The 17,182-nt window shown below is 41.2% G+C and overlaps 1 protein-coding gene across 1 annotated transcript; it reads right to left on the bottom strand.

Annotated features, from left to right (window-relative positions):
- Positions 1-2,439: 2,439 nt before the first annotated feature.
- LOC120044812 (relaxin-3 receptor 1-like) lies at positions 2,440-3,696 on the bottom strand. Its single transcript, XM_038989483.1, has one exon. The coding sequence runs from the start codon at positions 3,694-3,696 to the stop codon at positions 2,440-2,442; it is 1,257 nt and encodes a 418-aa protein (XP_038845411.1).
- Positions 3,697-17,182: the final 13,486 nt, after the last annotated feature.

Genomic DNA, 17,182 nt, shown 5'->3' with positions numbered 1-17,182 from the left:
TGCTGAGTGGCCTTTCAGGTTGTGTCGATATAGGACTTGTTTTACTGTGGATATAGATACTTTTGTAGCTGTTTCCATCAGCATCTTCACAAGGTCCTTTGCTGTTGTTCTGGGACTGATTTGCACTTTTCGCACCAAAGTACGTTTATCTCTAGGAGACCAAACCCGTCTCCTTCCTGAGCGGTATGACGGCTGCATGGTCCCATGGTGTTTAAACTTGCGTACTATTGTTTGTACAGATGAACGTGGTACCTTCAGGCGTTTGGAAATTGCTCCCAAGGATGAACCAGACTTGTGGAGGTCTACAATTTTTATTTATTTTACAATTTCTTTTGATTTTCCTATGATGTCAAGCAAAGAGGCACTGAGTTTGAAGGTAGGCCTTGAAATACATTCACAGATACACCTCCAATTGACTCAAATGATGTCAATTAGCCTATCAGCAGCTTCTAAAGCCATGACATCATTTTCTGCAATTTTCCAAGCTGTCTAAAGGCACAGTCAACTTAGTGTATGTAAACTCCTGACCCACTGGAATTGTGATACAGTGAATTATAAGTGAAATAATCTGTCTTTTAAAGAAATGTTGGAAAAATGACTTGTGTCATGAACAAAGTAGATGTCCTAACCGACTTGCCATAACTATAGTTTTTATATATATATATATATATATATATTTTTTATTTATTTTTTTTATCCCATTTTCTCCCCAATTTTCGTGGTATCCAATCGCTAGTAATTACTATCTTGTCTCATCGCTACAACTCCCATACGGGCTCGGGAGAGACGAAGGTCGAAAGCCATGCGTCCTCCGAAGCACAACCCAACCAAGCCGCACTGCTTCTTAACACAGCGCGCCTCCAACCCGGAAGCCAGCCGCACCAATGTGTCGGAGGAAACACCGTCTACCTGGCCCCCTTGGTTAGCGAGCACTGCGCCCGGCCCGCCACAGGAGTCGCTGGAGCGTCTAGGAGGAGCGCGATCCCTACCGGCCAAACCCTCCCTAACCCGGACGACGCTATGCCAATTGTGCGTCGCCCCACGGACCTCCCGGTCGCGGCCGGCTGCGACAGAGCCTGGGCGCGAACCCAGAGACTCTGGTGGCGCAGTTAGCACTGCGATGCAGTGCCCTAGACCACTGCGCCACCCGGGAGGCCCCGAAAAACTAGTTTTAATGACTCCATCCTAAGTGTATGTAGACATCCGACTTCAACTGTATATGTTACTGAGCAAGGCAGAACTGTGTGCAGATCAATGATTTCCATTCCACCTCCCTCTCTTCCGGTGTAGATGTTCTCAAAAAGATCTTGATAAAAACATATGAGGCATTCTAATGTTGTGCCCTTAGGCAAGGCTTTTAACCTGATTACTCTCCGTGAACCAAGTGGCTCCAGATGAATTCTGACAAGCACATAAATCGAAATGTAATTAATAAAAATTAAGAAGTTTAACTCCTCTGAAAGAGATTTACACAGAAGCATGTATTGTGCAGTTTATCGCGTGGTATGCATCCACAGAGATGCAGTATGTCATGCGGTCTGCCCTGAGGGTCTTTGTCAATGATGTGCCCCTTGCAGTGCGAGTGAGTAGGTGTGAGTAGGTGTCTGTCAACCCCCCACCTTTCATAAGCACCTTTACAGGTCACTGCACACCTCTGGCATGCCAATTTTTCCAAGAAGCAATTAGCTCAGAATAAAGGACTAACTGCTGGTGTATGCTCTTATAATAGTCATGATTACAAGTGATGTGAAATAACTATCTCACACACTGTACCTCTAAATTGAAAGACATTGAAGGACAGAATATTCAAATAAATGTGGGGGGAGAGAAGAGGCTAAGATAGCCCACTGTTTGTTTCCACTTCAATTACTCTTATAACATCTTTGCACAACTTAAATAGATTCTGCACAACTGAATACATTCCCTACCGGTTAGATATATCACAGTAATTGTAAAAAGGCAGTGCAAGTCATGTAAAATCAAGGAGCATGTGTAAGATTTATTTACCACATCACAGTTGTAATCTATCAAGCTGTGTATGTCAAGATGATCCAGGTCTTTATTTTGATGTGCCACACATAGACATTAAAGCCCACAATTTACATAAGATTAACCGACTGACTGGTTTTACACATGAATGATGTGCATCTATGAAACACATTTCGAAGAAGGAAATTCAGTTGTAACACGATTGATTGGCATTGGAAAAGGTCTCTACAACACATTTCTGAATCTGTCTAGGCAAGTTTTGGCTTCAATCAGTCCAGGGCATGTCACTTCTCACTGATGCGTAAAATTGACAAAAATAGTGTTGATAGAAATAAATAAATACATGTATACATATTTAATAAATAAATAAATCGATCAACACATTAATACATCCAAACAAATCGACTTGGCACCGTTGACAGCTTGGTAGGCTGCATGTATTAAGACAGGCTACGTACTGTTCGGGAGCATATCGTTTCTCCCATTGTAAATGACAACACCAGGTGGATAGAAAACCAAAGCTGGCTCTGCCGGACTTAACGGTACCAACGCATGTCCATGCTCGTCTTGCTCTGGCTTGGTCGTCGCCGTAAATGGTCTCATGTTGGTCACGGATGGAGAAGTTATTTGCCCAAAAAGTTTTTTCAAAGCCTTTCTGAACTCTCTTCTCATTAGACAATACAATATGGGGTTTAGACAGCTGTTAGAGTGCGCCAAACAGACAGACACTGGGAATACGTATGCCTGCGTGGTGTAATATGCCCAACTGAAATGCACAACGTTGAGTTTTATGAGAATCCCCCACGCCGTTAGTGCCTGGTTCGGCAACCAACAGAGGAAGAATGACAGAACCACTATAGTCACAGATTTTGTCACTTTGGAGCGTCTCTTTGAGGTGTTCACATTCCTGGATGTGATGAAGCGCAAAAGCAGCAGGTAGCAGACGGAGATGATCCCCAACGGTATTAGAAACCCGATCAGTACTTTTTGGCTATGGTAAAGTCCAAGACAGAATTGTGCGTCAATAGTGTCTGGAAATTTAACAAGGCACAGTTCCTCGTTGGAGACAGTCGCCGTTGTGGAGAACACCGCATGGGGAAAAGCTGCGGACATAGCAGCAACCCATATGACAATGCTCATAAAGCGCGCGGAGCAGCAGCGGTGACGGCGCCGCCTGCTCTTGAGAGCCGATGCAACTGACCAGTACCGTGCCACACTCATAGCAGTCAGGAAAAACACACTTGCGTACATATTCATCGCTGTCACGTAAGACACTATCTTGCACATGGCTTTTCCAAAAAGCCAGGTGAAGTCCAAAGCGTTCTCCACTGCCCAAAAAGGAAGAGTTAATACAAACTGGAAATCAGTCAATGCTAAACTCGTCACGAAAAGGTTAATGGACGATTTCTTCCATACTTGTTTAGACTTCATGAGGTATAAGACAAGGATGTTTCCTATCAACCCCAAGGTACAGACCACAGAGTAAATCACAGAGATTATTATTCTCAGGACGGCGGATCCATCCCCGAATAAATCACTTTTCTCCAAATCAGACAAGTGAGCGTACTCTCCAAAGGACTGGTTCGTTTCATTAAACATGAAAGAGAAGTTCAAGTCAGCAACAGGATATAATCCTGAACCTTCCTCGGTTTGTTCCCCATGCATCTCTGACCTCAGCCCTGCACTGCTGCCGCTCAGAAAATCCATCTCATGTCCTGACAGTTGCCGTGGATGTTATGGGTATCCCAAGTGTTGAGACGCACCTGCTGCAGCTTGGTCTCTCTCACAATGTTATGGGTAGTGTTCTTGTTGCGTCTTGCTGAAACACACACAACAACCTGCTAGATGCCAAATCCGCTTTGAAATGGTCGAATCCCGATCCCAGATGACAACTAACATAAAAGTAAAAGTGTTTTCATACATGTATCCATTATTAAGTTTTGAATAAAAAAACTAAATTATTCATTTTTTATCAATAAAACATAATGCGTAAAAGCATTAATATTGTGTGAACGGTTATATCATCATGAAGAAATTAAGGGACCCTTCCTCTGAGTGTTAAGTGGGGTATGACTAGAAAGGATCTACCTGGGACGTGTCTTATTTAAACATCGCCGCAGGGATTGGACAATGTGCCTTTTTACGCATGTGCACTTATGGCGCTGTCCGCAGTGCTGGTTTTAGGTAGTTTGCTTACATGGATCTATGCAAATCAAATGGATCTATCCAAATCTCTTCTCCCCGCTGCAGTACATCTTTAATGGAACGAAAAGGGAGTCATAAACCATTTGAGCTCATGCATTATATCATAGACCCATACTTGTATTACTCTGCCATTAATCCTGGAGAGCTCCATATCACCTGCAAAACGTATGAGGTAAACATAAGTTTGTGGCTTCAATTCCACAGCAATGTGATCTGCACTTGTGTGAGAGAGCCATGCCTTCCAGTTAGGCTTTACAGTACATTACATACATTTATTTTGATTATAAATATTTTTTTTATCTCAATCATCAACTGTAAACCCCTTTTTGACAGCTGTTGATGCAAAAGGGATTACTACATATAATGTAATTGATTGATTTGATGAAGTGAGATAATAAAACAATAATTATCTTTATCCTCATCTGTTTTACCAGGCACGTCGCCCTGCTCTACGTCCCCAACACGTGTCTCGGGACTCGTCTGAAGTCGGTAAAGCTGATATGGCAACTTCTGTCTGTAGCGTATGAACCGTTTGAGCTACAAACTAATATGACCCCACCATGGAAAGGGGAGATTCTCACGAACACGATGGTACTCTCCTTCTGAAGGTAATCCATACAAAGGAATGGAAATATGGAGGTCATTTTGTGCCAACAAAATAAAGGGTTAAATATGTGTCCAAGAAAACCAAAACATTTCCTAGATATAGGACAGGCACTTCAAAACCTTATTCTTATTATTTATTTTTTGACTGTCTTTTTAGCCATTTATGAATTTGTTATTCAGGCGAAATTCTATATTTTGTTAAATAATTTGTTTTAAAAAATGTTGATACACGAAGGCTAAATTATCTATGGCATGTATTGAATTACAGACATTTTGCCGTGGCGTACATTTTCAAAAAAACTGTTTTCGCTTTGTCATTATGGGCTATTGTGTGTAGATTGCTTAGACATTTTTTTATTAATAAAAAAAAACGATTTAATCCATTTTAGAATAAGGCTGTAATGTAGCAAAATGTGCAAAAATGTAATGGGTCTGAATACTTCCTGAATGCACTGTAAATAGAGTCATTGAACACTGGTCACTTTAATAATGTTTACATACTGTTTAAGCCACTGTTTATGAATATACTGAATTCTGTCATGGCTCATCCTATATAACTACTGCTGTACACACCTTTTCTATTCATATCTGTCCATATTGTCTATACAAACCATTTATATACGCTGAGTATACCAAACATTAGGAACACGTTCCTAATATTGACAAGGTGTCAAAGCGTTCTACAGGGATGCTGGCCCATGTTGACTCCAATGCTTTCCACAGTTGTGTCAAGTTGGCTGGATGTCCTTTGGGTGGTGGACCATTCTTGATACTCACTGGAAACAGTTGATTCATACCCCGTTAAAAAGCACTTAAGTATTTTGTCTTGCTCATTTACCCTCATTATTCATTTAATCAATTTTAGAATAAGGCTGTGATCTAACAAACTGTAGAACACGCTCCGAATGCACAGTATATACACTGCTCAAAAAAATAAAGGGAACACTTAAACAACACAATGTAACTCCAAGTCAATCACACTTCTGTGAAATAAAACTGTCTACTTAGGAAGCAACACTGATTGACAATAAATTTCACATGCTGTTGTGCAAATGGAATAGACAAAAGGTGGAAATTATAGGCAATTAGCAAGACACCCCCAATAAAGGAATGGTTCTGCAGGTGGTGACCACAGACCACTTCTCAGTTCCTATGCTTCCTGGCTGATGTTTTGGTCACTTTTGAATGCTGGCGGTGCTTTCACTCTAGTGGTAGCATGAGACGGAGTCTACAACCCACACAAGTGGCTCAGGGAGTGCAGTTCATCCAGGATGGCACATCAATGCGAGCTGTGGCAAAAAGGTTTGCTGTGTCTGTCAGCGTAGTGTCCAGAGCATGGAGGCGCTACCAGGAGACAGGCCAGTACATCAGGAGACGTGGAGGAGGCCGTAGGAGGGCAACAACCCAGCAGCAGGACCGCTACCTCCGCCTTTGTGCAAGGAGGTGCCCTGCCAAAGCCCTGCAAAATGACCTCCAGCAGGCCACAAATGTGCATGTGTCAGCATATGGTCTCACAAGGGGTCTGAGGATCTCATCTCGGTACGTAATGGCAGTCAAGCTACCTCTGGCGAGCACATGGAGGGCTGTGCGGCGCCACAAAGAAATGCCACCCCACACCATGACTGACCCACCGCCAAACCGGTCATGCTGGAGGATGTTGCAGGCAGCAGAACGTTCTCCACGGCGTCTCCAGACTCTGTCACGTCTGTCACATGTGCTCATGTGCTCAGTGTGAACCTGCTTTCATCTGTGAAGAGCACAGGGCGCCAGTGGCGAATTTGCCAATCTTGGTGTTCTCTGGCAAATGCCAAACGCCCTGCACGGTGTTGGGCTGTAAGCACAACCCCCACCTGTGGACGTCGGGCCCTCATACCACCCTCATGGAGTCTGTTTCTGACCGTTTGAGCAGACACATGCACATTTGTGGCCTGCTGGAGGTCATTTTGCAGGGCTCTGGCAGTGCACCTCCTTGCACAAAGGCGGAGGTAGCGGTCCTGCTGCTGGGTTGTTGCCCTCCTACGGCCTCCTCCACGTCTCCTGATGTACTGGCCTGTCTCCTGGTAGCGCCTCCATGCTCTGGACACTACGCTGACAGACACAGCAAACCTTTTTGCCACAGCTCGCATTGTTGTGCCATCCTGGATGAACTGCACTCCCTGAGCCACTTGTGTGGGTTGTAGACTCCGTCTCATGCTACCACTAGAGTGAAAGCACCGCCAGCATTCAAAAGTGACCAAAACATCAGCCAAGAAGCATAGGAACTGAGAAGTGGTCTGTGGTCACCACCTGCAGAACCATTCCTTTATTGGGGGTGTCTTGCTAATTGCCTATAATTTCCACCTTTTGTCTATTCCATTTGCACAACAGCATGTGAAATTTATTGTCAATCAGTGTTGCTTCCTAAGTGGACAGTTTGATTTCACAGAAGTGTGATTGACTTGGAGTTACATTGTGTTGTTTAAGTGTTCCCTTTATTTTTTTGAGCAGTGTATATTAAATATCACGATTTTTCAGGGGGTGCTGCAGCACCCTCAGCACCCCTACTTCCCATGGCTATGGGTGGTTTGTCCTTTCTGTTGTACTTTGAGCAGTGATGAAAAGTAAGAGTTGAAAGAAAAAGAAAGCAGTTGTTTTTCAAATAAAAGAAATCGAAAGGTTAACTTATGGGTTAACAGAGAACTGTGCTTTGCTGGTAAAACCTTTGAGCGACACAGTGTGATTATATTCACCTCTGAATAAAAAGCTTTGATTTAGCCCCGGGGAGAAAAACATGCATGATACCTGCTCCTCGATGGTAGAAACACATGTCCAAAGGCCATATCAAGACCCCCACATCTCTCTTGCTTTCTCACACACACACTCACGCACGCACGTACGCACGCACGTACGCGCGCGCGCACACACACACACACACACACTTTGTGTATTGTGTAGGTGTGAGTGTCTCACTTGAAGGCATGTTTGTTATCATTTACCATCTCCTCTTCAGAATGGCCTCTAACAATAGTTCACATCCAGCAATCCTCTTTCTATCACTGTCACCTGGCAACCTCTGTCACATACTCTTGAGGCATTGCAACTTAAAATAAGTCACTTTCCTTCAATTGTACTAGCTTGCTTTAATACACATACTCAGTCGAATCAATTTGTATTCCGCTTAGTAGGACATCATTTTTATTTTCTTGTTTTACCACAATACTTATTGAGGGTCTCACATCACAGGACCCAGAATAAGGGCTTTGGCGCTCTTACTTACATAAAGCCCCTTGTCACCTGTGGAGACATAAGGCCTTTACTGTGACACAAACTGTAAGTGTACACAGGGTTGGGTAGGTTACTTTCTAAATGTAATCTGTTACAGTTACTAGTTACCTGTCCTAAATTGTAATCAATAACGTAACTTTTGGATTACCCAAACTCAGTAATGTAATTACATTACTTTCCCCTTAAGAGGCATTAGAAGAAGACAAAAATGTATGTTACCAATTGAATGTCATCTATTGCAGGATACATCAATGTTAAAGTTTACATAGCTGGCCATAAATGGATGTTACATTTTACTTTATGGGTTGGTTGTGTATAGTAGGCTGCTTCTAACCCATCGCTTTCTACTACATATAATAATACGATTAAATAATACGATTAATCTTTACATTAAAATCCAAAGTCTATCAATATTCCAGTCCTTCCAATAAATGTTATACCCCTTGATCTTCAAGAATAGGACTTGGAAATATGGAAGTATAGATTAGCCAAATTGTTTTACATGAGCATGACCCCAAAACTAAGGACTTATTAGCCATCCTTACTCTGTTGTTTGTGATTTGGTTGTCATGGAGGACTGATTGGGCTCATTGATTCAAGTTGAAAAATGAATGCTGCGCTCATGGAATGGCATGCTTTGTGCACTACTGAAAAGTGCTATTTACATGTGAAAAAAGAATGCCAAATGCTGCATTTGCTAGAGGCCTATTGTTTACCTTTTTGTTGGTGACACTTTGATATCTTGGTAATATGCAGCTGTTTAGAGGGCAAATCCAGAGATGAAACAATAACAAAACGGTTGTCCCGCCTCTGTTTCGGTAAAAAAGCTGAGGGATGGGCCTGAAGAAATGTAACCACTTTCAGATTAATAGGACTGACCATCCATGATATAAAAAGTATTGTTTTAACCATGTTATGAGGCTATACAGTGCTTGTTTACATTTGTAATGTTTACAAACATTGGAATAAAACAAGCTTATATTTTGGGTTCTCATGTAGTGTGACAGTTGATCTAAGCTCAAGAGGTATATACAGTATGTAAGTTATATTCTTCAAGAATAAATGTATATATATCTATAATTTATAAGTCTAAAAATGTATGTAGCAATTACTGATTGCTCTTTTAAGTCTATCAAAAGTGTGCAAGTTTGAGTATGAGTCCATTAGGCCTATGGATTATTAGTATTTCGATCAGCATGAATTAGATTGAGCATGAAAAGTCCCACTTTTATTCCATAGGCTTGGAACCACACTATGCAGCTGTTGCAAGAGCCATTTTTTTCACTGGCTGTCCACTGGTGTCAAAAACAATGATTGACAAGCAGCTTAAACTTCTTGAATTCAACAATTATTGTGTTCAAAAACACATTTAGATTTGTGAACAGCCATCCACAACAACCACAATCAGTAAGGCGCAAATAGTTAAATGAGAGATTAGCAGTGTGATTCACATCAGTGCGCTACTGTATGTAGTCAGCTGCGGTTCTAGCTTGTATGGCTCCCTGAGCGATAGAAAACCGATTGCGCAAAATGTCACCATTACGTTTTTTTTTGTGCGGGCACCACGTGCCGCCCCCGGCAAGATGCCGCCCCGGGTGACTGCCCATGTCGCCTATACCTAAATCCACCACTGGATATCAGTAATAAGTGATATCCGTATCGCCGTAGACTAAACCACTGCTTTCATTCTTATCTCCAAGCATTTATTCAAGTTGGATAATCTTTGGATGCTGACAGCAGTCGTACCATTGGAAGACATAGCTTGGACTGTAGGCTACAAAAGCCTTTTCCTGCGATCCATCAAACACACTTGGTGTGTCATCGTAGTGGTCTATGACTTGTGGTCAGACTCGCTCAGGTGGAACAAACTTAAAATTGCCCTTTTTTTTCAATGCTGATTTGAATGTCATTGAGAAAACAGAGAAGTGTCAAAGATTTTTTCCTCAGACATCCTTTCTGAATTTAAAAGTAATCCTTGAAGTAATCATCTAGTTTTTCAAAAGTATCTGTAATCTGATTACAATATTTGTTGCTGGTAATGTAACGGATTACAGTTACTTTTTTTGTAATCTGTTACTCCCCATCCCTGAGTGTACGTTATATACAAACATTTACAAAAATGCCTCAGGTGAAAGATTATAAAGTTCAGTTACACTTAAATTGAGTTCTGTCCTAATGCCAACCCAAGGTTATCATGAATATGATTTAGAACTTTACACTATGTATTACATTTATGACAATTTGATCCTAGTCTCTGTTATATCACCTCATGTTCCTCTATGCTGCACTCTCTTTAACACTTAAATTCTCAGATGACATCGTACCTTCATCTTTAAATCAAATCAATGTTTATTGGTTGTGTTCATAGTTTAGCAGATGTTATAGCAGGTGCAGCGAAGTGCTTGTGTTACTAGCGCCTAATGCAGTAAAAATGTCAAACAAGTTTGTTTTTTATCCTTCAGACTGCATTATTTATTCAAGAGTATGTCATGACAGCGTGAGAATAATCAGTGAATTCTGCTACAGCGCTGAACACAGGGACATCTAAGAGCATGTTGTGGAGAGACACCCAGCTGATATGTAAAATTGAAGATTTGCCAGTGTGCTTTTGCTCTACTCGCTATGCAAAATCAACCACAAGTCAATGGGTCTAGATATGAGCCCTGGGAAGATGACAGTTGGACACCACCATGTTTTGAAAATACTTTCAGTGAGAGACTTGGAAGAAGAGAAAAAGCAATATAACTTTTTCAGTTGAATAGAGTGCTTTCTCTGCTGTTTTTATTCAGGTGAGTACAGAAAACTACATTAATAATTTACACAATATGAATTACCTAGAGGCAAAATACAGTGTGTGAGGTTTGATTTACTATTTCACATCTAAACTATAATATTTCCATGGCAAAATTATACCCTAGAGGTAGTTAGCTTGATCTTTTCCTATTATTTTTTATTTTTGTTCACTTTTCCCAATTTGTAATATTTCGTTAGCAATTAAGTAACGCATTTGGCAGTAGTGAAGAGAAAGCCTAAATTAACTTCAGGTGATACAACACAGGTTACAATAATTGCTTTTTTATTATTATTATTGTTCACCACACACACACACACACACACACACACACACACACACACACACACACACACACACACACACACACACACACACACACACACACACACACACACACACACACACACACACACACACTCACACAGCAATCCCAGTAGAAGGGTTTGAAGGACATTGTGTTGTGTAGGTGTCTTACTTGAAAGCCTGCTTGTTATCATTTACCATCGCCTCCTCTTGAGAATGTGGCCTCTAAAAATTGTTCACATCCAGCAATATTATTTTCTGACACTGTCACCTGGCGACCTATGTCATATACTCTTGAGGCATTGCAACTTAAAATATGTCACCTTGCTTCAATTGTTCCAGCTTGCTTTGAAAACAGCAGCTTGCTTTGAAAACAGATATTCAGCTGAAACATCTTCAGCTGCCAATTTGTATTCTGCTTAGTAGTTTTTATACTGGACCAATTAAAATAATTGGTATTCTCAACAACAAAAAAAGAAAAAGAATACCCCCACCCCCCGAGGACTCTTGATCGACAGCCTGGTCAATTCATTCAGACTATTCTTTTTTTTTTTTACCTCGAGGCTAACGGATGGCCATGGTAATAGGGTCGGTCAGAGAAGGAGCTGTGTCCCATGGGCATTCAAATGTGTCTCTTATCTTCTTCTTCCAAACTTTGGACTGTTATCCTTCCTGTTCTCTCCTTAGGAAAAATCGCATATACTTCCCCCCACACTATTTTTAAATATTTTATTTAACCTGGCAAGTCAGTTAAGAACAAATTCTTATTTACAATGACTAGCCTAGGAGCAGTGGGTTAACTGCCTTGTTCAGGGGCAGCACAACAGATGTGACCTTGTCAGCTCAGGGATTCAATCTAGCAACCTTTCACTTACTGGCCCAATGCTCTAACCACTAGGCTACCTGCCTATTGGTGTATTGCTATCAGTTTCTTATGAGGTATAATGCCAGCTAGCCTCCCCGTGAGATTTTAGTTGTACTGTTATTGTCATCAGATAAAACAGTGAGAGAAAGATACTGTGAATGTTTTGTACACTCTTAGTTTCTATGTGTCTGTCATCTTCAACTCAGAAGTTGGGAAGAGGGTTGATGACCACAAGTTACTCATACATACCACATAGTCCCTATACCTTGTTTGAACAGTTAACCTCACACTCTATACTGGTGGCAGGAAGCCTCGAGGTTAGATCGTTGGGCCAGTAACTGAAAGGTCGCTGGTTGAAATACTGGAGCTGACAATTTGAAAAATGTGTTGCTGTGCCCTTGAGCAAGGCACTTAACCCTAATTGATCCAGGGGTGCTGTACAATGGAGCCCCTGGGAGTTGAAATATGCAAAGAAAATGTTTCCATTACACACTTGTGTGTAACAGGACAAATATAAGCACCCCTCAGTTATTATTATCTTTGTCATATGGCAGTTTTCTTGGTCCCAGGTCATCTGACATGTTTTTGTGTCTAACAGCAACTAACATTTGGCCCCTTCAATCGTTCATAAGCAGTTGCAACAGTTATAGAAGTTGCAATTGACATTCTTCATCTTTTATAAAGGTTGTCTGCAGTACATTTCCTCTAGTGATGTTTCTTCGCCAACCATTGTTCATACACCCGGAGCATCTGTAGTTAAAGTAGAACAAAGACATACTGAACTGTAGTTGCTTAGTCTTTTCCTCGTCAATGAAGTGTGTGTGTGTGTGTTTGACCATGCTGGTAATTTATGAACATCTTGGCCATGTTCTGTTATAATCTCCACCCAGGACAGCCAGAAGAGGACTGGCCACCCCTCATAGCCTGGTTCCTCTCTAGGTTTCTTCCTAGGTTTTGCCCTTTCTAGGGAGTTTTTCCTAGCCACCGTGCTTCTACACCTGCATTGCTTGCTGTTTGGGGTTTTAGGCTGGGTTTCTGTACAGCACTTTGAGATATCAGCTGATGTAAGAAGGGCTATATAAATACATTTGATTTGATTTGTATGTGTGTGCCCGTGACTACATAGGACAGAAATTATATTTCTTATTGCACAAAAACAAAACAGTCCATATCTGTGTCTACAACTGGAAACATTTTCAAGGACAGTTGAGTTGACAATGTCTTAGATGTCAACTTTGAGTGACCAAGGAACCGGATTGGATGGTGTGCTGTACATCTCTGACACAGCATAAAGAACAATCTGGCCATTAATTGTCTGTTTGCTTGTCTATGATAGAACTAATGGGGAAACAAAAATACAAGTGTCTTGAAGTTTAAAAGATCACCACAGAAAGTATAAAGATGAATATGTGTATAATCTGCAGGTATGAGGTAGGCCTAAAACAGCGACAAAGTTAATTAAGTATTTTTACTTAAGTACTTTACAGCACTGCGTAGATTACATTTTAGATTACATGTTGTTACATTTATTAAAACAACAGTGTTAAACCTTAAGTTACAGCCTTAGACAAGTGTTGTTTCAGAAGATCCACCTTAAATCAAACTTTTATCAACTTATCATTTACACTATTTCAATTTGAGTCTGGTCTGAATGAGACAGTGCATTGGGAAAGTATTCAGACCCCTTGACTTTCCTCACATTTTGTTACGTTACAGCCTTATTCTAAAATGAATTAAATGGTTTTCTACACACAATACCCCATAATGACAAAGCAAAAACTGGGTTTTAGAATTTTTTACAAATGTATGAAAAATAAAAACTGAAATATCACATTTACATAAGTATTCAGACCTTTTACTCTGTACTTTGTTGAAGCACCTATGGCAGCAATAACAGCCTCGAGTCTTCTGGGGTAGGAAGATACAAAATTGGCACACCAGTATTTGGGGATTTTCTCCCATTCTTCTTGCAGATCCTCTCAAGCTCTGTCAAGTTGGATGGGGAGCGTCACTGTACAGCTATTTTCAGGTATCTCCAGAGATGTTTCGATCGGGTTCAAGTCCGGGGTCTGGCTGGGCCACTCAAGGACATTCAGAGACTTGTCCCGAAGCCACTCCTGCGTTGTCTTGGCTGTGTGCTTATGGTCGTTGTCGTGTTGGAAGGTGAACCTTCACCCCAGTCTGGGGTCCTGAGCGCTCTGGAGCAGGTTTTCAGCAAGCATCTCTCTATACTTTACTCCGCTCATCTTTCCCTCGATCCTGACTAGTCTTCCAGTCCCTGCCACTGAAAAAAATCCCCACAGCATGATGCTGCCACCACCATGCTTCACCGTAGGGATGGTGCCAGGTTTCCTCCAGATGTGACGCTGGGCATTCAGGCCAAAGAGTTCAATCTTGGTTTCATCAGACCAGAGAATCTTGTTTCTCATGGTCTGAGAGTCTTTAGGTGACTTTTGGCAAACTCCAAGCGCGCTTTCACGTGCCTTTTATTGAGGAGTGACTTCCATCTGGCCACTCTACCATAAAGGCCTGATTGGTGAAGTGCTGCAGAGATGGTTGTACTTCTGGAAGATTCTCCCATCTCCACAGAGGAACTCTGTCAGAGTGATCATTGGGTTCTTGGTCACCTCCCTGACCAAGGCCCTTCTCCACAGATTGCTTAGTTTGGCCAGGCGGCCACCTCTAGGAAGAGTTTAGGTGGTTCCAAACTTCTTCCACTAAGAATGATGGAGGCCACTGTGTTCTTGGGGACCTTCAATGCTGCAGAAATGTTTTGCTACCCTTCTACAGATCTGTAATGCAACACAATCCTGTCTAGGATCTCTACGGACAATTCCTTCAACCTCATGGCTTGGTTTTTGTTCTGACATGCACTGTCATCTGTGGGACCTTATATAGACTGGTGTGTGTCTTTCCAAATCATGTCCAATCAATTGGATTTACCACAGGTGGACTCCAAACAAGTTGTAGAAACATCTCAAGGATGATCAATGGAAACAGGATGCACCTGAGCTCAATTTCGAGTCTCATAGCAAAGGGTCTGAATACTTATGTAAATAAGGTGTTTCTGTTTTTATTTGAAATAATTTGGAAAAAATTCTACAAACCTGTTTTCTCTTTTCACTATGGGGTAGTGTGTGTAGTTTTTTTAGAATAAGGCTGTAACGTAACACAATGTGGAAAAAGTCAAGGGGTCTGAATACTTTCCGAATGCATTGCATACACTGCACTCTGTAATTTTTGGGACAGTGAATAATGTTTTCTTCTTTAGGCTCTATACTCCAAAAGTTTGGATTTTAAATCAAACAATGACTCTGAGGTTAAAGTGTAGACTGTCAGCTTTAATTTGTGGGTATTTTCATCCATATCCGGTGAACCGTTTAGAAATTACAACACTTTTTGTACATCGTCCCCCCATTTTAGGGGATCAAAAGTATTGGGACAAATTCACTTATGTGTATTAAAGTACTCATAACTTTAGAATTTGTTTCCCGTATTCCAAGCACTCAATGATTAAATCAAGCTTGTGACTCTACAAACTTGTTGGATGCCTTTGCTGTTTGTTTTGGTTGTGTTTCAGATGATTTGGTTCGCAATAGAAACTAAGTAAGGGATAATCAAAGAGGGGCTATGTGTTTGTTCCTTGGAAAATAATGAAAAACGTGGAAGGTGTGTAACTGACCTTCCACGGAGTTGCATTATTTTCCAGAGAACGCATAGAGCCCCGAGTTGATTATCCCTTTTATACCATGGTTATAATTTAACACATTTGCCACTAGAAATGTGTTCAGTTGCTGGTAGAAATGTGTTCAACATCCACTGAAGTAGCTAGCAAGTTTACTAGATAGCTACAGTAGTTGCCGTGGTAACCATAGACTTGCTAGTTTGGCTTACCAAACCGTCAGTCCTAGCTTGCTATTATGAAAATCAAATTCAACAATACCAATACTGTTTTCAATTTGACTTTTGATTTTAAAAGCAGCTCAAACAAAACATGTAAAAATGAACTATAGCCATTGAATTCTACTATGCAAATACACTGTGCGTTATAGGGAAATAATAATATGTTCTAGAATGGCAATCAGAAAGGAGTATTCAACAATGCCATGGTATAATTAGGGCAATAATTCCCGAGGAGGTGTGGCATATGGCTAAGGGGTGGTCTTATGAACGATGCAACGTGGAGTGCCTGGACACAGCTCTTAGCCTGTAACGGCAGTCGTAATCCTCCTCCTCGGACGAGGAGAGGCGAGACGGATCGGACCAATACGCAGAGTGGCTAGTTTCCATAGTGATTTAATAATTAACAACAACAATATGCGATACAAAATAACTACCGTGACAGTCCTGTGTGGCGGAACACTGACACAAGAACAAACACCCACAAAACACACGTGAAACCCAGGCTGCCTAAGTATGATTCTCAATCAGGGACAACGATTGACAGCTGCCTCTGATTGAGAATCATACCCGGCCGAACACAAACATCCCAACATAGAAAATCACACATAGACAAACCCACCCAACTCACGCCCTGACCAACTAAATAAATACAAGACAAAAGAAAACAGGTCAGGAATGTGACATAGCCGTGGTATATTGGCCATATATCACAAACCCCCGAGGTGCCTTATTGCTATTATAAACTGGTTAGTAACGTAATTAGAGCAGTAAAAATACATGTTTTGTCATACCCATGGTATACAGTCTCATATACCACGGCTGTGAGCCAATCAGCACTCAGGGCTCGAACCACCCAGTTTATAAATAAGCAATAAGGCCAGAGAAGGTGTGGTATATTGCCAATATGCCAAGGCTAAGGGCTGTTCTTAGGCACGATGCAACCTTGAACCACCCAGTTTATAATGGTAAATAATGTATTGTGCCATTTTTGGTTTAACTTTTATTGTAAATTTAAAAAAGACTATGTTTCTAAACACTTCTACATTAATGTGGAGGCTACCGTGATTATGGATAGTCCTGAATTAATTGTGAATAATTAAGACTGAGAAAGTTACAGACACACAAATATCATACTTTCAAGACACGCTAACCTTTCACCATTGCAATAGCAGGGGAAGTTAGCATTTTGGGGGGGGGTGTATGATATTTGTGCGTCTAACTTTTTCACTCATCATTATTCACAATTCATTCAA

The sequence above is a fragment of the Salvelinus namaycush genome, chromosome 3 (assembly GCF_016432855.1).
Source record: "Salvelinus namaycush isolate Seneca chromosome 3, SaNama_1.0, whole genome shotgun sequence".
Taxonomy (NCBI): Eukaryota; Metazoa; Chordata; class Actinopteri; order Salmoniformes; family Salmonidae; genus Salvelinus; species Salvelinus namaycush.
Note: the sequence above shows the minus strand (reverse complement) of the source record. Positions and strands in the feature narration are given on the sequence as shown.

Excerpts from the sequence above, each read along its gene's own strand:
- LOC120044812 (XM_038989483.1), bottom strand. The coding sequence starts at position 3,696 with ATGGATTTTCTGAGCGGCAGCAGTGCAGGGCTGAGGTCAGAGATGCAT.